The sequence below is a fragment of the Ochotona princeps genome, chromosome 21 (assembly GCF_030435755.1).
Source record: "Ochotona princeps isolate mOchPri1 chromosome 21, mOchPri1.hap1, whole genome shotgun sequence".
Classification (NCBI taxonomy): Eukaryota; Metazoa; Chordata; class Mammalia; order Lagomorpha; family Ochotonidae; genus Ochotona; species Ochotona princeps.
Window position 1 is genome coordinate 30,698,079 of NC_080852.1, and position 22,616 is coordinate 30,720,694.

The following is a 22,616-nucleotide window of genomic DNA, read 5'->3' on the forward strand; positions in this document are numbered from 1 at the left end:
GGGGCACATGGTTACGGGGCAGGGGATTAGGGAGGGATTCCACAGGGGTCTGAGTGATGCAAAGATGCTCCTTCCCATTTAAATATTTAGTCTGTGTAATGTGTGTGTGTAAGATAACTTAGAAAGCTCAAGCAGAAATGGTATTAAAGTTTATCTTGGTGCAAAAACTTCTTTTAAATTCATGCACACTGTTTTTCATAAAATTGCTCTTCTATAAACTTTTTGTGGCCTCTTCATGCATGTGTTTGTATATATATATACCTATGATATACATATGTATATACATACACATGCTACAATGCTCATATCATGTGTGCATTTATATTCATATATATGTATATATCTGTTTAAACTACATGATACACAGATGGTGGAGGAAATGCAACATGTGGCTCAGAATCCAAGATGTACAAACTCTCTTCTTTTTTTTTTAAAGATTTATTTTATTTTTATTACAAAGTCAGATACACTGAGAGGAGGAGAGACAGAGAGGAAGTGGAGCTGCCGGGACCAGAACCAGCAGCTACATGGGATTAAGGCGAGGACCTCAGCCACTAGGCTACGCTGCCGAGCCCCAAACTGACTCTCTTCTACGCAGTCCCACCCTCACCCATGTCCCCTTCTAAGTTGGTTGTTCCTTGCACATTCTTCTGATGTTGGAGGTATCCTTTGCAAATGGAAGCACGTACCTAGAGACCTGCCTTTTCTCAGCTCCAAGAAGTGGTCGGATACATAATGATTACATAAAAAAAAAAAAGGAGTTTTTTGGTTATACTGGATGCTTAACATCACACAAACAGCATTTCTAACATTTTGTCTCCTGCTGACAGACATTCAAGTTAAAATTTATTTTAAAAATGATAAAACTGCAGTGAATAATCTAGTGCATACAAGAATCTAACTAGTGGACAAATTCCTAGAAGTAACACTGCTGGGCCAGTGGGTTGTGCTTTCATAGACACTGCCACTCTCCTCTCCATCAGCCAGGTGCAAGGGGTGGCTGTCTCACCCCACCACCAGGGGCCGAATACTCGGTGCCAAGTGTCCTTCTGCTGTCACTACGCCATCAGTAAAGTCTGTCTCACACAGGCACATGGATTTTTAAAATTTTTATTTTAAAGTGAGAGTTACAGAGAAAAGGAGAAAGAGAATCTTTCATCTGCTGGTTCACTCTCAAAGTGGCCACAATGATCATAGCTGAGCTGATCTGAAGCCAGAAACTGGAAACCAGGAGCCAGGAGCTTCTTCCAGGTCCCCACGCAGGTGCAGAAGTCTGAGAACTTGAGCCATTTTCCACTGCTTCCAGGCCATAAGGAGAGAGGTAGACTGCATGCAAGTGGAGAAGCAAGGACTTGGTGCCAGCATTGCAAAAGAAGGTAAGCATGTTACACCCCTGTACTGGCCCCTGGTCCGTTCTAAGTGCAAACGGATGTTGTGTGTCTGGACCCACCTTCAGCATCGGACCTTAGAGACTTTTTTTAAATTCTAACTTTTCTCCTTTCCCTCAAAAATATCTTGACCTTTCCTCGTAATTATCTGATACAAAAAGCAGCTCTTCTCCCTGGCCTGTGACATCTGCGCAGTGCCCTAGGCAGGGACACTTTCACGATCCCACGGCGAGTCGGTAGGATATCTCAGACATAAGGAAGCCCAGGTGTCACGCTTTCAGGAGTGGAGGAAGAAGGTTGCCTCAGTAATTTGAGAGAATAAAATGGGAGGAGCCCCAGGAGCTGGCGCTGAGGAAGCCGCTAGCTCAGCCAGGAATTCCCTGTGGGTGCAGTGTACCCAATGACGTGAGCTGCCTCACCTGCCGCGCAGAGTGTGCACTGTAGGGTGATGCGAGGGGAGCAGGGACCCGACCCCCGACCCACCCAGGTACTGTGGTGTGGAATGCTGGCGCCCAGAACGGTGTCTCAACCCCTGTGCCAAACACCCGTCCCGTGTCACACGCAACGGTAAAAACGGAAGCCTAACTTTGATGAAAGCAGAGGTCATTCTGAAAGTGTGTGGGAATTTAAAGATATTCAAAACGCGTGTCAGCTTCCAGTCCCTCTCCAAGGAACCACGCAACACTCATTTATTTTGTTAGTTGAATGAATGTCTATCTTTATCCAAGTAGGGTCCACGTTTACATAAAATTATCTTTAGAACGAATTCTTCACTTTCCTGTTTTTTTTTTTTTTTTAAACAAGCACTCCAAGTGATTTTTGATGACAACGTTTGAGAAATCAAGGCGCCAAGTGGAACCGGGTGCTGCTTCTCTCGTCCCCGGAGGTGAGAATCTGAGGGCGCCGGGGGCTTGGACGGCCAGAAGCCTTGAGTTCAACGTAGCTGGCCCGAGCTCCCAGAAGACACAGAAAGAAGGCAAGGGAACCTAGTAGTGACCACGGGAACCCAGACAGGTCGGTCGCATAGGTCTCACACCCTAGGAGCTACAGGAGGCCCGTTACGTTCGTCCCACTTCCGGGCTCCACCTAGCCAATAGGAACACAAACGCTCAGCCAATCCGCACCCTGCATCTCTTCCGGCGTTCTGCCTGCTGCCATGGAAACGAGACGGACGAATGCGGAGCGACCGCGCGGCCGTGAGTCCCGCCTCCTTCACGCAGGTCCCACCCCCTTTTCCTGCGGACGGCGAGCGCTTCCTCTGAGGCGCGAGGCGAGGCCGTTAGGTTTGAAGGAGGCGCCCTGGCGGCCGCTCACATCCGGGCCTCCGCCAATAGAAACAGAAACGAAGCAGCCTATCAGTTCTCCGCGTACCTTCCGGCGTTCTGCGTGCTGCCTTGGAAACGGGATGGCGAACTCCGAAAGCGGAGGGCGGTTCGACGCGTGAGGGGGCGGGGGTGGGCCTACTTTGGCGCGCCCCTTCTTCACGGCTTCTCCCCCGCGTTGGTAGAACGGCGGGCCTGTCCTGAGGCGGAGGACCAGACGCGCGCACTCGTGGCAGCGCCCGAGTGGACTGGCGGCCTCGCCGCTCCCATCGCCCAGGTGCGTGGCGTTTGGCGGGGGCTACAGTGGCCACGAGTCCGGGGTCCGCGTCTCCCTGGGCGCGTGTGCTCTGGCCAGCCTCTTTCAGAGGCAGGAGGGATGTGGGGCGAGCGTGTCCCTCGGATCGGGGGATGCACCTTGGGGTGTCTTCACGGTCCGGCTGTGTTTCCTGGGCTTCCAGCCGGCCTCGTTAGCTGATGTCCAGGAACGCTGCCAGGCAGGGGAAGCCGCCTGGGGCGAGGGGCGGATGGTCGCGTGGCACCGTCACACCTGGAGTTCATCAAGTACCTAATGGATGCTTCGCAGCAGGAAAGAGGGATTGGGTTGAGCGGTTCGCTGCAGGAACGCTGATGGGTGGGCCCCGCCCCAGAGGCTGGGATCCCTTGCGTCTGGTCCAGGGGGCCGACAGCACCCCTGGCTTAAGCTCTTGCCCCTGGTTGCGTGAGCCTGAGGCCTGGGCGAAGTGGGGGTGCAGGAGCGCAGCGGCTCCTCCCGTCCACCGCCTGAATCTTAAATGTTCTCTCCCTTTGCGCGGGCGCGCCTGTGTGTGATTTGCTCTGGCTTCTTAATTGCGTCCTGGCTGACTTTGTAGATTAGAAGAGGCGCAAAAGACGCACCCGCACTTTGAGGACGCTAGACCGAACGCCTGGGTGAGAAGGGAGTGGTGACTGCTGAAGTCGGGGGAGTGGGTGGTTGTGTGATACAAGTGGACCCCCAGGGGAGGAAGCCTGCATGTGCTAGGCAGGGCCTCCTACTGACCTGCCTGGCATCTGAAGATAATTAAACCGTGCAAGTATTTTGTGGGAGTGTATTCTTCATTTTACCACTAAGAGGTTACACACTTCTTTTTAAAAATACTTATTTGAAAGAGTTAGAGAGACTGAGGGCTTGCATTCTCTAGTCTGGCAGGGCTTGCACGAAGTCAGGGTTCGGGAGCTTCTTACAGGTGTTCCAAATGGGTGCGGGGGCCCAAACGCTTGGATCCTCCCTCTTCTGTGCTTCCAGGCTCTTAACTGGGAACTGGGTTTGAAGCGGAGCAGCCCAGTCTCCAACCCGGGCCCATATGGAATGCCGGCTGATATTGTAGAGTTTTACACAAATGGTAGTTCATTTGAGAGAGAAATCTCTGAGCTATTCACTTCCTAAATGCTGGGCGGGGCTGGGAGTTGGAAGGACTATGCAGGTCCCCCACATGTGTGGCGGGAACCCAAGTGCTTGAAGCATCACCTGCTGCCTCCCTAGGGTGTGCATTTACAAGGATTTGGGGACCAGGAACTCAGTCCAGGTCTTCCTGGTGGGTGACAGAGACTTATAATACAACTGTGGCCTATCGCTGTTTGGGGTGCATATTAGCAAGCAGGTGGGATCGGGAGCCGAGACGCAAATCGAACACAGCACTAAGTTATAGCATGCAGGTGTCTTAGCTGACACAAGCACCTGTTCTGCAGGTTATGGATTTTTAAAACTGTGTTAGAACATATTGAATGGGGGCATATTTTGGAGTCAGACAAAAAGTTTATAAAGTCCTATAATGAAAGATTTGAAAGGTGGCTTAGAAAGTCATGGCAGGTGGTTGTATTGAGAGGACAACCCTAGGAATGGGAGGGGAAGGGTTGAAAGCACTTGGCCGTCCTCCTTGGAGCTGATTGGGAACTGGTGGGTTCTGTTGATTTCAGGCCGGCTGCCTGCTGTGCACCTGCAGCTACTCAGCACAGATTAAGGGTTTAATTTGTCCCAAATAGAATCCAAACTTTTAAAGATTTTCCTTAAAACATCTTTCTCATGAACCAAAGCCTGCTCTCAAGAAATCAATGAATGAGTTTCAGGGAGCAGAGGAAGGTTAAAGGAATTTTGTTCACGAAAAGAAAGAATTGGGCCTTTTGTTCCTTTTCATTTAATTTAAAATTCTGCCTCTCTTGCTTGGAGTGAATTGCTTTCTTCTTGGGTTGCAGTAGGCTTATAACCCAAATAATTACGTGTAGGTAGTGCCCTGTTATTTCTTTAAATTATCCTTAAAGCAGAGGAAGGAGGGACTGATTTACTTTCCACAGGTCTGCAGTGGCCCAGGTGAGCTGGGAGCCTGGAAGGAATCCTTGTCTCCTGTGTGGGTGCCTTCCCAGGAGCACCAGTCAAGGAACCTTCAGGACCCTGACATGGGACGCCAGTGCTGCAAGCGCGGCCCAGCGTGCTTGGCCACAGCACTGGCTCCTCTGTAAACTTGTATGTACGTTTCTGTTTCTACTTTTGCAGTAAGCTTTAACTGCGTTGGAAGGTGAGCTCGTAGAACTAGCTTCATTGCAAGAGTCCTAGATCACTGGTTCCCGAAACCAGGACAGGGCCCAGTAAACTGGATGGGCTCACATCTGACCTGGGCTTGTAGTCGAATGGCCTACAATTGAGGACTGGTGTTTAATTCTTATAAAAAATTTAAAACTCCCAAAGAATAGGGTCCAGCATGGTGACCAAGTGGCTAAATCCTTGCATTTCATGCTCTGGGATCCCTTATGGGTACCAGTTTGTGTTCTGGCTGCTACGCTTCCCATCCAGCTACCTAGGAAAGCAGTTAAAAGACGGCCCAAAGCCTTGGGACCTTGCACCGGTGTGGGAACCCCAGAAGAAGAATCCTGGCTTTTGATTGGCTCAGCTCTGGCCACTGCAGCTCCTTGGGGAGTGAACCAGCAGATGGGAGATCTTTCTTGCTGTCATTCCTTTTCTCTCTACATATGCCTTTCCAATAAAAATAACTAATACTAGCAAAAACTTCCGAAGAATAGTATTTTGTGGTGTGAATGAGCTAGGCAAGTTAGACTTCAGCTGTCTGTGTGGAACACAGCCACACCCCCCTCATTTATTTGTGCCTGGCTGCGCCGTTGCCCATTTGGCAGATGTAAGTAGTTGGGGCTGGAGCCACTGGATCAGCAAGTCTAAAATACTTGCTGTCTGAAAGTTTATGGAGAAACAGCTTCCTGCTCTTGCACTTGAACAGACTAGGATGGTTTCATCTGTAAAATGAACTTCCTTTTCTTCTTAGATTTATTTATTTGGGGCCCAGTGTGGCAGCCTAATGGCTAAAGTCCTTGCCTTGTACTCACCGGGATCCCATATGGGCACCAGTTCTAAGCCCGGCAGCCCGGCTTCCCATCTGGCTCCCTGCTTGTGGCCTGGGAAGGCAATCAAGGATGGCTCAAGGCCTTGGGCCCCTGCACCAGCATGGGAGACCTGGAAGAGGCTCCTGACTCCTGGCTTTGGGTTGATTCAGCTCCAGCCATTGAGGCTACTTGGGGAGTGAATCATCAGATGGAAGATCAAAAAAAAAAAAAAAAAAAAAAGGCCAGAGCTGAGAATGGAACAGCCTGGGGACACAGATGTCCTAACTGGCAGGCTCAGCAGCAATTCCCCAAGCACCCTTGTACATTGTCTCATTTACTTCTCCTATTTCATGGGGTTATCATGGGACATGTATGATCCTGTCAGTGTAGTTTCCATTATAACATTATCCATCACGACATTACATTATTGATGTGGTTTCCATTGTACCAGAGAAATGAAGAAAGATACTAGGATACCGTGGACAAAATCTTCATTCCCTAATTTTGTTACTTGTGTTTAAAATGCTTTCCTTTTTCACTATTTTTTTTTTTAAAGATTTATTTTATTTTTATTACAAAGTCAGATATACTGAGAGGAGGAGAGACAGAGAGGAAGTGGAGCTGCCGGGATCAGAACCAGCGGCCATATGGGATCAAGGCGAGGACCTTAGCCACCAGGCCACACTGCCGAGCCCCTTTTTCACTATTTTTGTGAGGCTTTTGTTGATGGGAAGTTGGGTATTGGCTTGTGAATTTTAATTTCTTCCCTTAGCTTTGCTCATTCTATAAAAAGGAATGGTGTTACAATTCAGGACTTGTAGGTGGATGGTTTTGAAGTGCTAGAATTTTTAGAGTTACCTGTGTAGAATGTAATTGTCCTCCGGTGACTGTCCTGTGTTAATTAGGCCAAGAGCTTGTGTTGACGCTGTTTTTGTTTCCTCTGCAGGAGCTGTGATGCTCTCCTGTCACCTGTGAGCAGTCAGCCGACAGATGGAAAACTTCATTCTGTATGAGGAGATCGGCAGAGGAAGCAAGACTGTTGTGTATAAAGGTCGGCGGAAGGGAACCATCAATTTTGTGGCTGTTCTCTGTACTGAGAAGTGCAAAAGGCCTGAGATAACCAACTGGGTAAGTGCATTTCCAGCTGCCTGGGGAAGACACAGGTAGAAAAAAGGAGTGCAGAAACAGAAACCGCTGAGCTTATCAAGTGATGCCTCCTCAGTCTAGAATGGACGGCCTTGGTCCTGAGTGAGTTGTAAACGTAGGCAAGTAATCAGCTTAGATTTGTCTTCTCTTTCTGTGTTTCTTCCTTTTCTGGCACAGGGAATCTATCAATATTTTCTTTTGAAATTGAGTGGGTTGGACATTTGATGTGGTGGTTAAGGTGCTTGTTTTGTTTTGGTAAACCTGTAAAAAAACAAATTTTACAGCTGCAGTGGTTTTAGCTATGTGGTCTAGCGCTTATAACTACATTGATACTGTGACACATTCATCACCACTCATAGGTCTCCATAGTTCTTCACCTGTGAAATCTGAAAACTGTACATGTTCAGAGAGACAACCCATTCTTGGGCTTCTCCACCCTGGCAACCGCCGCTCTCCTTTCTGTCTCGAGGATTTTGACTGTTCCAGGTGCCTCATTGTAATTGGCATCACTTTGTCTCTTTATGAGTAGTTCATCTCACTTAGCACAGTGTCCTTTTTTTTTTTTTTAAAGATTTATTTATTTTATTACAAAGTCAGATGTACAGAGAGGAGGAGAGACAGAGAGGAAGATCTTCCGTCCGATGATTCACTCCCCAAGTGAGCCACAACGGGCCGATGCGCGCCGATCCGATGCTGGGAACCAGGAACCTCTTCCAGGTCTCCCACACGGGTGCAGGGTCCCAAAGTTTTGGGCCGTCCTCGACTGTTTTCCCAGGCCACAAGCAGGGAGCTGGATGGGAAGCGGAGCTGCCAGGATTAGAACCGGTGCCCATATGGGATCCCGGGGCGTTCAAGGCGAGAGGACTTTAGCCGCTAGGCCACGTCGCCGGGCCCAGCACAGTGTCCTTAAAAGTTTCTCTACAGTGTAGTCATCGTGTCTGTCAGTATCTTCCTTCATTTTAAGGTTGACTCATCTGCCGTTAGGAGAGTATATTACATTTTGTTCTTCCACTTCTATGCCCAGCAGACACTTGAGTTGCTGCCGTATTTTAACACTGTGGCTAATACAGGTGCCGATTTACATGCACGTATAGCTCCTGCTTTCATTTCTTGTGGGTATATTTCCATAAGTGCTATTTTTGGATCCTGCATGGAAATTTTAGTTTTCAACATTTTGAGGAAGCCACATGTTTTTTTAAGAGATTTGTGCACTGTTTATTATGCTGATCCCACTGTGTACTCAATGGATTCTGCCAGAACAAAGTAGACTCAATAAACCTGTGTAGCATGACTTCACAAACAAGTTTGTTCTTGATTTCTCCCCAGAATTCATTGGCCCTAAAGAACCTCACTAACAGAGAAATCATTTCGAAGATCTGGAATAAAGATCATAAAGAGCTTTCTAAATACGTTTAGTGATTTTTCAGATGTTAAGTAAAGCATCCAAATATTAAAAAGCCGTTAGTGATTTAATGAGGGATCCATCTCACACTACATTTGAGTCGCAACACATGGTCCCTCACTGAGGCCCTCAGAGACTTTTGCTTGCATTATGTATATTTCATGTTTCATTCTACACTTCAGAATTCCCAGTGCGCTAGGCTGGGTGAGATGTTACATGACCAATACACAGGGATGTTACTTATAAAAGACCAACCTTCGAGTTCCAGTTTGTGCTCGGTGATCATGCTCAGATTGCCTGTGGTGGTCCAAAGTCACTTGCATCCGTGGGCCTAAACATTTCATTTGCATCGAACCATTCACCACGTATAATGGAATTACTAACAGCTCTCCTGAGTGTGGGCAAAAGGTACAAAAACAAGAACAAGCATGAGACAGGAGAGGAAAAGTCCTGTGTGCAGTGCTTAACAGGCAAAGCCCGAGTCAGGGAGACTGCAGCTGTGTTTGTGGTTTGGTGTATGGAAGTGTCACGACACCCTACCTACGCATCATCCTGAAATATGCCCATGAGACAGGTTTTCTTAGAGTAAGCGCCCCCCCTTTTTTTTTTACTCACAGCTCACTTTAAAGGTGAAAAAAAAATCCCAAGATTTCTTTTTTCATAGAGGCAAGAAAAAAAAAATTTAACATCATGGCATGTGGTTCACAATGTATAAACGGGACCCTGGTTCTTGCATGTTGGCTTGGCATAATTCTGTTATGCACCCAAGATTGGCCACAAGGGTTAATTTGAGTAGTTGATGTTTATTTTCTGAGCGGATGTTTATTTTCTGAGCATCGAGGGCTCCTTAGTTCACCCTTGTAAGAAGCCTGTTGATCTGGTCTTCCCTGCCAGCAGCTTGCCATCCTCTACAAAGGACTGGTCTTGAGCTTCATCCTGCCCCTACCTCTGGGAGAAAATGCTCTGGAGGGCTGCGAGGAGTTCATTCACTTCCTTGAAGTGTTTTCCAGCATTATGGGAACTCATGAATCTCCCACGCATTTGGGATTACATTTCCCAAGGGACCGAGGCAGGCAGTGGGATCTGTCAAGGCAGTTGGCTTCTTAATGATTTTGCCAAAGCCATGCTAGTAAATTAGCTCACTGACTCGGGGTTCTGGTGCACCCCCGTACAGTATGATGCTCCACAATCCTCAGTGTGGGAATTGAAACCTTGTGGGGCTTAACAAAGTTGCCAGTGAAGATCTGGCAGAGACCAGACAGCTGCAACGCCTTTTGGGGCTGGAGGATCACACCGCTGCTGCCTCTGATCTCAATGACACAGGCCAGTTTTGGGTCCTGCAGGTGCATAGAATGCCAGCTTCCTTGCCATCAGCATCCCAGTTCTGTATGTCTGCCTGTTCCTTGTGATCATGTTTGGGTTTTTCATGGATAAGCTTCCTCCTTGTGTTATGAGGCACCTTTTTGGCCAACTTATTTCTCAGGTGTTTGATTTTCAACTGGAAAAATTACTTTGCTTTTTTTGTTTAAATTGTTTTTTTTTTAAGATTTATTTTTATTGGAAAGGCAGACATACAGAGAGGAGGAGAGACAGAGAGGAAAATCTTCCATCCATTGTTTCACTCCCTAAGTGGCTGCAATGGTCGAAGTGCACCAATCTGAAGCCAGGAGCCAGAAGCTTCTTCCAGGTCTCCCACACGGGTGCAGGGTCCCAAAGCTTTGGGCCATCCTTGACTTTCCCAGGCCACAGGCAGGGAGCTGGAAGGGAAATGGAGCTGCTGGGATTAGAACTGGTGCCCATATGGGATCCTGGCGCATTCAAGGCGAGAACTTTAGCTGCTAGGCCACGCCGCCGGGCCCCTTTTGCTTTTTTCTTAAGGGTTTCTAGCAATGTAAGAGCCTTTTTCATGGTTCTGTTGGGAAAACAGAAATTCAGCAAATGTGTAGTTTTTTTTTTTTTTTCTTGGAAAGCCAGTTGGATGCTGATGCCCTTCTATAAAGGAGAGTCTGCTTTTCTTTCTGCATGTTGCTGTTTATTTGAGAGGCAGAGAGCTGGAGAAAGATTGGGACAGACCCAGTGTGCTGCCATCTGCTGGCTCACTTGGATGCCTAAGGTGGCTGGGTGGGGCTGTGGCTGGCCTGGGAATTGCTGAAGCTGGGAGGAAACCCGAGGCCTTGAGCCTTCGCCACTCCCTCCCAGGCTCTGCATTGTAGGGAAGGCTCAGGAAGTGGGAAGCAGAGCGAGGCATTCCCCTGTGAGCCTTTGGCATCTTGGTTGGAGGCTATCCTCATCCCTCCGTGCAGTCTGCCACGGCATGCGGATCTTGTCACACCTCAGCCAGCAATGCAGGAAGGTTCTGGTTTCTCCACATCCCCAGAGTAGCTGCCCTAGTGGATGTGCAGTGCTGTCTCCTCCTGGTGATGTGTTTTCCAATAACTAGTATTGGATGGGTCTTACTTCCTTGTTGACAACTCGTATGGCTTCTCGGGGCAATTGTACATCCAGGTCCTTGGCCTGTTGTCTCACGTGATCATTGAGTTCTGTGACTTTCTAGATATTCTGAAGCTGATGTCTTATCAGATACCTGATTGTCAAATGTCTTTCCTCTTCTACAAGTAGCCTTTTCATTATGTGGATAGTTTCCTTTGCCGTATGAGTTTTCAGTTTTTGTAAGCTCTAATTCATCTACTTTGGTTGTGTGTGTCTTTACCGTGACACCCCAAAATCATGACCAAACCCAGTGCTGAAAGACTTGGCCTGTGTTTTCTCCTCATTTTGGCTCTTTCATGTTTCTAGATCTTTATCCATTTTGAGTTAATTTTTGTGTATTTTTTTTTTTTTTTTTTTTTTAAAGATTTTGTTCATTTTATTACAGCCAGATATATACAGAGGAGAGACAGAGAGGAAGATCTTCCGTCCGATGATTCACTCCCCAAGTGAGCCGCAACGGGCCGATGCGCGCTGATCCGAAGCCGGGAACCTGGAACCTCCTCCGGGTCTCCCACGCGGGTGCAGTGTCCCAATGCATTGGGCCGTCCTCAACTGCTTTCCCAGGCCACAAGCAGGGAGCCGGATGGGAAGTGGAGCTGCCGGGATTAGAACCGGCGCCCATATGGGATCCCGGGGCTTTCAAGGCGAGGACTTTAGCCGCTAGGCCACGCCGCCGGGCCCTTGTGTATTGTTTTTAAGCAAACATCCACCTTTGTATTTTCGTGTGTGGATGTATCCAGTTTACATAACAGCATTTATTAAAGTGTCTACAATGGAGTTTGTGGCTTTCAGGTAAACCTTGAAACAGTATAAGCTCTCCAGCTCACTCCTCTTTCACACTGTTGGGGCAACTTGGTGTGCTTGGAGAGGCCATATCAATTTCTGAATGAATTTTTCTGTTTCTGCAGAAAATGTTGTTGTGATTTTGATTGGAATTGTGTCGACTGGGTAGCTTGCTTTGGGTAGCATTGGCATCCAGCAGTGGAAAGTCTTCTAACCCATAAGCATGGGATGTCCCATCTGTGTTCTTGGCAGCTGTTTTAGCAGTGTATTGTGATTCTCATTGTGCAGTTCTTCTACAGCTTTGGTTACTTTACTTCCTCTGTGTTTGCTTTATAATATTATTATAATTGGAGTTGCTTGTTTCTACAGTGTTCATTCATGCAACTGATTTTTGTAAATTTTTATTTTTTATGATATAGTTCCATAGGCTCAGGGATTTCCCCGTTCTCATATCCTCTCTGTTACCGGAATAGTGTAGTCCTTCAGCTGCAGCCACAAGTCCATCATTTGTTATGTAAGTGCACCCTGACATTGTAGAAGGAGAAAATAGTACAACATAGTGTCCTGTTATCAACATATATCTAACAGCTTTGTTGGGAGTCCATCTTTTATTCAGGAGAAGCACACTGCAGTGTGTCTTCCCTTCTCAGTAAACTAGTCTCCATTACAGTTCCTCTAGATGAATATAAGTACATACATGTTTACATCTGTTGATTTTGTGTTTTGCATGAAGGCTGTCTTGTATCAGAATATATGCTATTTCTCCTTTTGGGATATTGAACATGATGGTTTCTAGTTGGGACCATTTTTGTCATGCAGCTGATTAAAAAACATTTTATTTGAAAGGTAGATTTACAGAGAGAAGGAGATACAGGGAGGAGGGGGTGAGAGAGCTTCCATCTGGTGATTCACTCCCCAGATGGCTGCAATGACCAGAGCAGGCTAGTCCAGAGCCAGGAGGCAGGAGCCTCTTCTGGGTTTCCCACGTGGGTGCAGAGGCCCAAGGCCTTGAGCCATCCTGCTCTGCTTTTCCAGGCTATCAGCAGGGAGATGGAACATGGTATAGCATCCTGGCTAAGGAAAGGGTACTCACCATTGGAGCAGCCAAAAGCTTTTGATTTTTTTCAAAATGCATGCACTCACTTGAGTTCCAAGGCTATGATAGACTGAAATGCCGTGTGAGGGGCAGATCCATGCATGTGAGTGAGCTGCAGGGGCGTGGCAGGTGGGCCCATTGCTTGTCCAGAACTCTGCCTTCTAGGCCTTTTAGACCTTGGACCCTCAGAGGTCCCAGATCCCGAAGAAGCATTTCAAGTTCATCTATGGCCACTCTTTGTGGAGCATTCATTAGGTGTCAGCCACTGTGCTGGTGCCCTCACTCACTTCAGTTGTTCATGTGGTATCATCCTGAGTTATCTCGGGTCAAGGCTGTTGGATGAAACTCCCAACCTCCTTGCCAATGGAGGATGCCCGCAGAGCTAGACCAGGAAGAACTGCTCAGGAAGCTTGGTTCCCTTGGCTCCCTTCTCCTTGGTCCTGTCTGGCATTCACAGCCATGCTCCTCGCTGGCTGCTCTGGCTGCCCCCAGGACAGTCCTTCTCAGTCCTTCTCAGTCCTTGGCCTTGTGTAACACCTTCCCATAGCCACGCCTGCAGAGGTCATTTACCTGCACCTAGTCCATCCTGTTCAGGTTGATGCTATGTTATACACTGAGATACCTCATTTTAATTAATCAGTTAAATTATTTAGGATACATTTTTATTTGAAAGGCAGATTTCCAAAGAGACAGAGATCTTCCATCTGATGATTTACTCCAGAAGTGACTGCAACATGTAGAGCTGAGCCAATAGAGGACAAGGACTTCCTCCTGGTCTCCTGTGAACTTGGGCTGTCTTCCACTGCTTTCCCAGGCACACTGGCAGGGAGCTGGATCAGAAGTGGGACAGCCAGGACATGAACTGGTGTGCGCATTTGTGATGTGGGCATCTCAGGCAGGAGCTTAGCGTACACCATGGTGCCAGTCCCAGTAGGCAGGTTTTTAAAAACAGTTTTTGGGATTTTACTTTGTCAGCATTTTTTTGTATGTCTCACCTTTATAATTTTTAATTTCTTGTAGAATTGTACCAGTTAGATTTCACAAATTTTCGTGTCTGTTTCTCAGTTAAGTGTTTTAAGATTTTTTGGGGGGGGGGGGTCCTGAGTAAATTCTGTGCTGTTTTCCTAGGTCCGTCTCACCCATGACATTAAACACAAGAATATTGTAGCTTTTCACGAGTGGTATGAAACCAGCAACCATCTCTGGCTAGTAGTGGAGCTCTGCACAGGTAAGAGCTTTGCTGTGATGTTGTGTGACTTCCCCATTAGCGACTATTTGCAAAACTAAAAAGTGCTGATCTGATTTCACATACTAACTTACAAATCTATTGCTTGGATATGGGAAAAAGCGTAAAGAACCACGATGCTCGTGTAAAAGGCAGAATGCTGGAAAGTTCCATATGGAGTTGACTTTGTTGTGTTTACTCCATTTCCTACATGAAAATCCAGAAAGATTTTTAAAGTGGTAGTTGATGAAGCACATTTTCCCAGTGTATGACAACACACATTTTTAGCTCAACTAGCCATTCGCTAATAACTTTGAAAAGTGATCATCTTTTCCATTTTCTGGAAGCATACTTAGATTTTATGAAGATGTAAGCACTGGTGGAAAAGCCCAAAGACAGATGGCATGCGCCAGTAAGAATGAGAGCTCACAGGCCGCTGGGGTTGCTTCGTTAGAATTTCTGCGTCTGTACACAGAGAAAGTGTACTAAATGCACAGGAGATTATCTGGGCTTTCAGTTTCAACATCAAGAGTTTAATAGGGAAATATGTTACAAGTACCAGCATCAGAATGTACTTCTATATAAAAACCTCATAGTAAAGGACTATTGAAATGTAAGCTGTATTTACTAGGTTTTTGAATTTGCCGTGCTAGCACTTAGAATCTATGCAGCTTAATCCTAGAAGAGGTGATTGGGGTTTGTATCTTACTTCTGTCTAAGTCAGTGGGAGGGGATCAAGGCTGGCTGTGTGCACCAAGCAGGTGATCAGAGGACACTCGTAAGTATTACTTTTTGCTTCAACTGTTTCAGATCCCTGACTAGGCTGACTGATGAGTCTTCTAGCTCTGAATTATGCCCTTGTCGGATGGTCCTTCATTCACCAAATTGGAAAAAACAAAACCCAATGTGACTCTTAACGTCATGAACAGCAATTCTGATTGGATTTATAGACGACAGCCAAGATTTCGCTTTGCCTGAACCTGCCCCCGGTGGGATCTTGACCCTTAAAAACGGCTGTCTGAGGCACTCAGGTGGTGCAGATGCGACTAGGACTGCAGAGCTGGAATTTGCAGCATCGCCTGCCTCTGATCTTCCCTCTCAGCACTGGCGTAGTGCTCAGGGCTGTGGCCATCTCACTGATAGAGAACAACATGGTCTGTTTGCGGTGCTGTTCTCTGTAGAATGTGATCAGACTCTGCACATGAGTCAATGAGGCAACGCTGTGCTTAACGTGACGTAAAGGCAAGTGTTTGGGTATTTAGCCCTCATTGTTGCAACTGACCATTTCCTGATGGACAAGGGTTATCTTTTCAGTCCATCTGCTGGTTCACACACAGCTGCCCTCCCGGACAGAACAGGCAGTGTTCCATAGCTGGCTCTGGAGCATGGGCAGTGGCACCTACCGCAGGGCTGGCTGGACTGCTGTGTCCCTTCACACGGTGGTTCCCCCGCTGGACTGTCGCCCGTCGTGTTGACCCCGTTGTGTTGCTCAGCATCTGCCACCGTGGATCCTCTTGACATGAGCAATTTTAATCTTGCAGGGGGTTCCTTGGAAACGGTGATTGCTCAGGATGAAAACCTTCCGGAAGATGTTGTGAGAGAATTTGGAATTGACCTGGTCACTGGACTGCACCATCTTCATCAGCTCGGCATTCTGTTCTGTGACATTTCTCCTGGGAAGGTAATTCATAAACTTTCCTTAACGGTGTGGGCCTCACTTTAGAGTAGTTTTCTTTCAATGGTGTTCTTATTTTTAGATAACAATTTTTGTATAGAGAATCTCATAATTTTAGGTTAACTCTTATTTAATAGAAACACATACATATTTTAGCTGCATGTTTAAGCAGCTTTTAGAACATAAAGTCGCTCCTCCTACCAGAACTCATTGGGCAATTGGTTATTGCAGCTGTAACATTGAGAACAGTGTGCTCAATAGAGTCTGTAAGACAAGACCCTCTTAGGTAGTAAATCGTAACACACTTCAGAACAGTTTGTTCAGCTTGATACTGGCACTCTTAGTTAGACTTGTGTGGTTCCTGCTATTAAGGACTGAATATTTTTCTTTTGGGGAGACTTAGCAGTGACTACATGTGCTTCAGCGTGGTGGCTGGGAGTCTTATTTAGTGTCCAAGTTGTGGTTAACGTTGACCCTTAGAAGCTGTGTGGTCCATAGGTGAGTTATCTTATCCCTTGATTGCCTGGTTTCTGTGATAGGGAGGTATAGTCAGGGTGGTTGTGAAGACCGTATATTTAAGTTAAGCTTCTGTGTTGGCAGTGTGCTCACAGTCATTATTGTCTTGTAAGTATATACACTGAGGAATTACACACAGCATTACTACTCTGAGTTTTGTTCTTTGTCCTTTTCATGTGTGCCAACAAAATAAATGATTATCAATTTAAAACTTCTGATTTACTGAAGGGGTACAGGGGAGCGTGGGAAGACGGGCACAGAGAAAGAATTCTCACTGACTGGGTCACTCCCTAAATGGCTGGGGCTAGGCCAGGTGGAAGCTAGGAGGTAAGGATTCATTCTGGGTCTCCCACATGGATGGCAGGATCCCAACCACGAGGTTTGTCACCACTGCCTCCCAGGGGGTCTGTGTTGGGAGTCAGTTACAGCTCCTGTACCAAACCCCAAGATACACTAATAGGAACATGGGTGTTTCAACCACTAGACTGACTGCCTGTCCCTTAATTTTATTTTTGAGGGTCATCTGAAAAAGAAAACTCTGTAAAAACCCTATGTGAAGACTAGAAGTTCATAGTTGAAACATTGGCTGCCCTCAAGTCGGTAGTCACTCAGGGCTATGAACAATGTATAAATCATGGATATGACTGTATTTTAAGTTACATGCATGGAATTTGGATTTCATATAGATAATCAATTTTCATTTTCCCTACAAATGTTTAGAAATAGAAAGTCACCTTATTTTCAATTCACAGATGTTTCAGAACAATGAATGGGACTGAAAAAGAATGTTGAGTTTCTTTAGCATCTTTAAAAAAGTAGAGAGCATTTTTCCGAATTGCAATAAAGCAAGAAAGTTGATATTCACAAGTTTTTTAGGGGAAGGGGCTGGCACTGCGGTACACTGGGTTTAAGCCGCTTCTTGGGATGCCTACAGTGCTAATTTGAGTCCTGGCTGCTCGGCTTCTGATCCAGCTTCCGGCTAGAGCATCCTGGAAGGCAGCAGGTGATGGCTCAAGTATCCAACTTGTCTTCCTGGCTCTTGGCTTTGACTTGGCCCAGCCCAGTCCTGGGAGTGATTCAGTGGGTAGGAGGAGATGGATGTCTCTCTGTCTCTCTCTCTGATTATCAAATAGTTGAATGTAAAAGGTACTGACGAATGCTTAAGTTCAATTTGCTTCTGAAAAGGTTTCTTTTCTAATCTTTCACAGATACTGTTGGAAGGACCTGGTACATTGAAGTTCAGTAATTTTTGCTTGGCCAAAGTAGAAGGCGAAAACTTGGAAGAGTTCTTTGCTCTGCTGGCAGCAGAAGAAGGAGGTGGTGACAGTGGGGACAATGTGCTGAAGAAAAGCATGAAGAGCAGAATCCAAGGTGCATGGACGTGGGTGGCTGGAAGAGCCCAAGGCTGTGGGAAGGTCGTCTGAGTTCTGTGTTTGTGTTGAGGAGATGATTTCATCTGTTGTTGGGACTCAGATATTGTGTTGGAAATCATAATAACCAGATGTTGGCATATAAGGATGACTGCATCCCTGGCCTGAAGTTTTCTGCGTGGTTCTAATACAGTATCAGGCACAAGGAACCTCTAAGGAAGCCTCCATCTTGTCTCTCGCTTTATGTGTTCCCACTTGTTATAAACGTCATCAGAGTCTTCACCTAGAACGGTGCCTGGCAGACACTGACAGCTGTTGGATACACATTGTTGAGGGGCTGCTATTCTGCAACTGAGGCAGGCTGCTTGGGTACATTGATGGTTTTGACAGTGAGGTGGAACCGAGGGTGTGAGAGTTGTTGTGCCTGAGGGGAGAGTCTGATGTGAACTTTTTCCTTCAGTTTTGCAGAAACCCTGGGCCAGTGAAGCTCTCAGATGTGCTTGCTGTGCCCGTTGATGGGAGAGGCTCGCATGAGATAGGATGGCACAGGGATGAGGACAAAGGATGTGGAACAGTAGGTTAATCGTAGCCCCACAGAACATGACTGAAGGACATTTTAGTTTTTAAATGCCAACTTCGTGTGCAATAAAATGTCATGCCCAAGAAGACTTTCAGGACCCCACTTAGAATTCTCTAGCATGGCAGAAATGGCTTGTTGCTATGTCCGTCAAATATTAGGTTCTAAATTATGATTTTATTGTAAAAAACACGGTGATATATTTCAGGAACATGTATTTGGAATATGCCCTGCGTCTGAATTAAATAGGTCAGAAGTTCTAACAGTGACACTCAGCTACTTAGGAGCGTCATCCAGGAGTAGATCTCATGATGGGGCAAGTCAGTCCTTGTGACTAAGGTGGGAGCAGACCGTAAAAAGCCCTGATCTTTGGTGATTATCCATGTCGACATCACAGACAGCTCGTCCTCTCCTCCCTGGGGAGAAGGGTAGCAGTTTGGGAGCCTTTGGCAATTTACAGTTTAAATGTGGCAACGAACAATGAGGCGTCTTGTGAGAGTAGCTGGGTGTTGGGATGGAGCTGACAACCGTTGCATAGTGGGCGAATGTCCAGAAAGGTAATATTGCAAAGAGCTCACACCAGGACACGTGGCTTTGAATCCCGCCTCTGTCTCTCATGTTAAGCCTTCAGAGTGAGGTCTCAGAGCATCTTGGGAGTCTTGGTTCCGAGTTAACGTGAAGGGGGTTCAACTGGATCATGGGTCCCATACCTCAGGAATGGGGAAGTTATCAGTGAAGGAGGTAGCCTGTGATGTGCTGGGGGTTTGATGAAGTGGCTTGGCTCTGGTGCAGTATTGCGGGTGAATTGAGCAACACTGGAGTTCGGGACTGATTTACAAGATGAATTTGGAGTTAGGAACATCCTACACTTGCATGTTCAGGTTTTTAGATCTGGTCCCTGATGACCTCTGCTTTGCTGTCCTTCAACCACAGGGAACAAAACTGACCAAGTTCTTCAGCCACTCAAGGAACAAATCCATCCGTGTTTTTGCTCTAAGGACATTGAATCCAGGCACTGTCATATAGGATGTAGTTATGGCTTAACTACAGGCTAAGTTGTGGCATAACTACAGGTCAAGTGCCCGTATGTAATCTAGTTCAGTTGAAATATTGCAATGAAAGTTCTTTTGGCTATTTAAGCTGTTAATTTAAAAAAAAAGGAGCATATCTGAATATGCTGCACCTCTCACCTAGGTAGATTTTCAGAATCTGTTTTTTCATAGTCTTTGCAAAAGCAGAAGCTTGCATTAAGAAAACATTTTCGAAAGTGAGTAGCTGTTGAGGCTTTAGTCATGGGTGTGTTTGCCTCCTGTCTTTTTCCATCTCACCTTCTGTTTCACAGATGGGGTTGTGTTGGGAACCATACAGACGCATAACAGCACTCTTTCTTGCCCTTTTGATTTTAGGATCGCCGATATACACAGCACCGGAAATTGTGAGGGGCACCGACTTCTCTGTCACCAGTGACCTCTGGTCTTTGGGCTGTCTGCTTTATGAGATGTTTGCAGGTGATTCCTTTCTGGCTCAATAGGCAATCGGAACTAGACTAAACCCCAAATTAAAAAGAGAGCAAAAAGACAGGTCAAGTCTGTAGCTTGTAAATATTTTACCTATAAGATGTCAAAAAGCAGCTTTGACTGAATTGAAAAAAAAATATTTGAAAGGTGGAAAGACAGATTTTGTTCCATCCTCAACATCCAGGACTGGGCCAGGTGAGCTCAGGAGTCCAAGCGGTCCAACAGTGGGGCTGGCAGGGGTCCAGGTACTGTCACCTGCTGCCTCTCAGCGTGTCGGAGCAGGAAAGTGGAGCAGGGACTGCAACCCAGGGCCCTGTGATAATGGGACACAGATGTGCCAAGCCATGTCCTCACAGCTGCAGCAAACACCTGCACCTAAATTGTTGTATCTGTGGATTTTGAGTAAGCTGCCTGGCGTCTAGGTGTGCTGTGCAGTCCTAGGATCTTTTTGATCATGTAGGTAGTTTTTCGCGCTGATAATCTCTAAAAACATGCAATGTGATCGCCAGTTACATACTGTGCTTGTTAGCCAACTTCTTTGTAAAGGCGCGCTGTGTTTGCAAATTATTTGGATGCACTGAGTGGTGCAGGAAACCCCTCACTCAGTAGTGAACTAGTGTGTTTGAAACATTTTGAATTAAAGAACTATAAAAATGTCAGTACATTTGGTATATATATTAAAGTTCAGGAATTAGTTATTCCTGTGTATTTGTCCCATGATTTGTGTAATTCTGTAATATCTCTAGAACCATCGGTGATAGCAAACTATTTTTCAGTTGACAGTATTTCATATGATTGCAGGAAAACCTCCATTCTTCTCAGAAAGTGATTCAAAGTTGATTGAAAGGATTCTGTATGAAAATCCTTTGCCACCTATTCCAAAAGGTAAGGTTTCTCATACTAAGTACAGAGAGTTTATAACTTAATCTAAGTAAAGATAGATCTTTATCTGAAGTCTGTTTTTATTGATTCAATAATCAAATTACATTTTATAAATAGTCCCATATTAATAATTTCAGAATTTACATTCCCTGTGGCATCTTATAGAATTTGAAAATAAAGCACCAGGCTCGGCAGCGTGGCCTAGTGGCTAAGGTCCTCGCCTTGATCCCATGTGGCTGCTGGTTCTAGTCCCGGCAGTTCCACTTCCTCTCTGTCTCTCCTCCTCTCAGTATATCTGACTTTGTAATAAAAATAAAATAAATCTTTTAAAAAAAATAATATTAAAAAAAAAAAAGAAAATAAAGCACCAAGGTTGGTTTCCCTCATTTAGAAACCAATTACTTTGTCTTGCTGTAGCGTAAGTCTGGTTAAAAGATTTGGAAAATTCAGACTTTTGTGTGGTTTTTCTTCTTTTTTTTTTTTTTTTTTTTTTACATATATCAAGTACTTCATTAATACTGGTATCCTGTGTGCTTATATCTGTCTGCTGTTTGAATGGAAATAAATCAGGCATTTCCCAGCCCATTTGTTGATTAATCAAAGTGTTATGGCAAATTTTTAAAATCTTTTAAGCTTGATACAGTTGTACTATTATAAAAGTGATAGAATTTTAGTCATAATGATTATAGTTTGGCTCGATAATTTGCTGTTCACAATTTTTTAAAGCTTTGTATTTTAGTACTTCAAAAAGAAAAAAACCCAAAGATTCATTTAGTTTACTTGAAAGTCAGAATTAGAGAGGAATATGCAGGCAGAGCTTCCTCCTGCTGGTTCACTCCCCAAATGGCCTCTTAGGGCCAGAGCTATACTAGTCCAAAGCTGGGAGCCAGAAGCTTCTTCGGGGTTTCTCACATGGGTGCAATAGCCCAAGCCTTTGGGTCATTCTATGCTGCTTTCCCAGGCTATTAGCAGGGAGCTGGACTGGGAGTAGAGTAGCCAGGGCTAGAACTGGCACCTGTATGGATACCGGTGCCACAGGTGGAGGATCACTGTGCTAGGCTACTGCACCAGCCCCTGTTAACAATTTTGAGAGAGAGAAAAAAAGCACACGGTAACACAGTTCTCTGCACACCATTAAAGGAGTGAAGACACTTAAACGAAAGTAGTGTTTTATAAAAAGTAATGATGTTGGGCTCTCCCGATAGCTCAACTGGCTAATCTTTCACCTCCAAGTGCTGGCATCCCATGTGGGTGCCAGTTTGTGTCCTGGCTGCTCCACTTCCCATCCAGCTCTCCCTACTTGTGGCCTGGGAAAGCAGTAGAGGACGGCCCAAAGCCTTGGAACCCTGCATCTGCATGGGAGACCTAGAAGAAGCTCCTGGCTTTGGATAAGCTCAGTCCAGCCATTGTGGCCATTTGGGGAATGGATTAGCAGATGGAAGATCTTCCTGTTACTTCGTCTCTGTAAAATCTGACTTTCCAATACAACTGAATCTTTAAAAAACACAAACAAAATGTGCCTTTGAGGCCCACATGGGTGTACATCACTGTCAATGATATAAATACTATTAAAGATATATTTTAAAAATGCTGTTAGCTTTTTAAAACAATTTTCAGTAATGAAGGAACTGGGAATGTAAATTATTTATTTTAAATATTTAAATTCTATGTGAAAAAAGAGCCTTTTATTTTGAAAATCTATACTTGAAAGCTGAATTTTTTTCATTAGCTTTGTCCTAGCTTTTGTAGAAATGAGTTATTTCTTCTGCAATGATGGCTTCTGGTTGTCTTGGTTATTTTAAATACTCCTAGTTTTAATGATTGTTTTCTGCTCTAAGTTAAAGTTTTTAGGCCGTGAAAG

General features: G+C 45.6%; 1 protein-coding gene across 2 annotated transcripts in view; it reads left to right on the top strand.

Moving 5' to 3' along the window:
- The first annotated feature begins 7,033 nt into the window (after positions 1 to 7,033).
- ULK4 (unc-51 like kinase 4) overlaps positions 7,034 to 22,616 on the top strand; it is a 328,855-nt gene continuing 313,272 nt past the window's right edge. For both annotated transcript variants that reach the window (XM_058678919.1, XM_058678920.1), the window contains exons 1-6: positions 7,034 to 7,204; positions 14,122 to 14,221; positions 15,760 to 15,899; positions 17,618 to 17,780; positions 19,763 to 19,864; positions 20,675 to 20,758. In XM_058678919.1, coding sequence (XP_058534902.1) covers positions 7,067 to 7,204; positions 14,122 to 14,221; positions 15,760 to 15,899; positions 17,618 to 17,780; positions 19,763 to 19,864; positions 20,675 to 20,758 — 727 coding nt within the window. In that variant the 5' untranslated portion in view covers positions 7,034 to 7,066. The remainder of the gene's footprint in view (positions 7,205 to 14,121; positions 14,222 to 15,759; positions 15,900 to 17,617; positions 17,781 to 19,762; positions 19,865 to 20,674; positions 20,759 to 22,616) is intronic.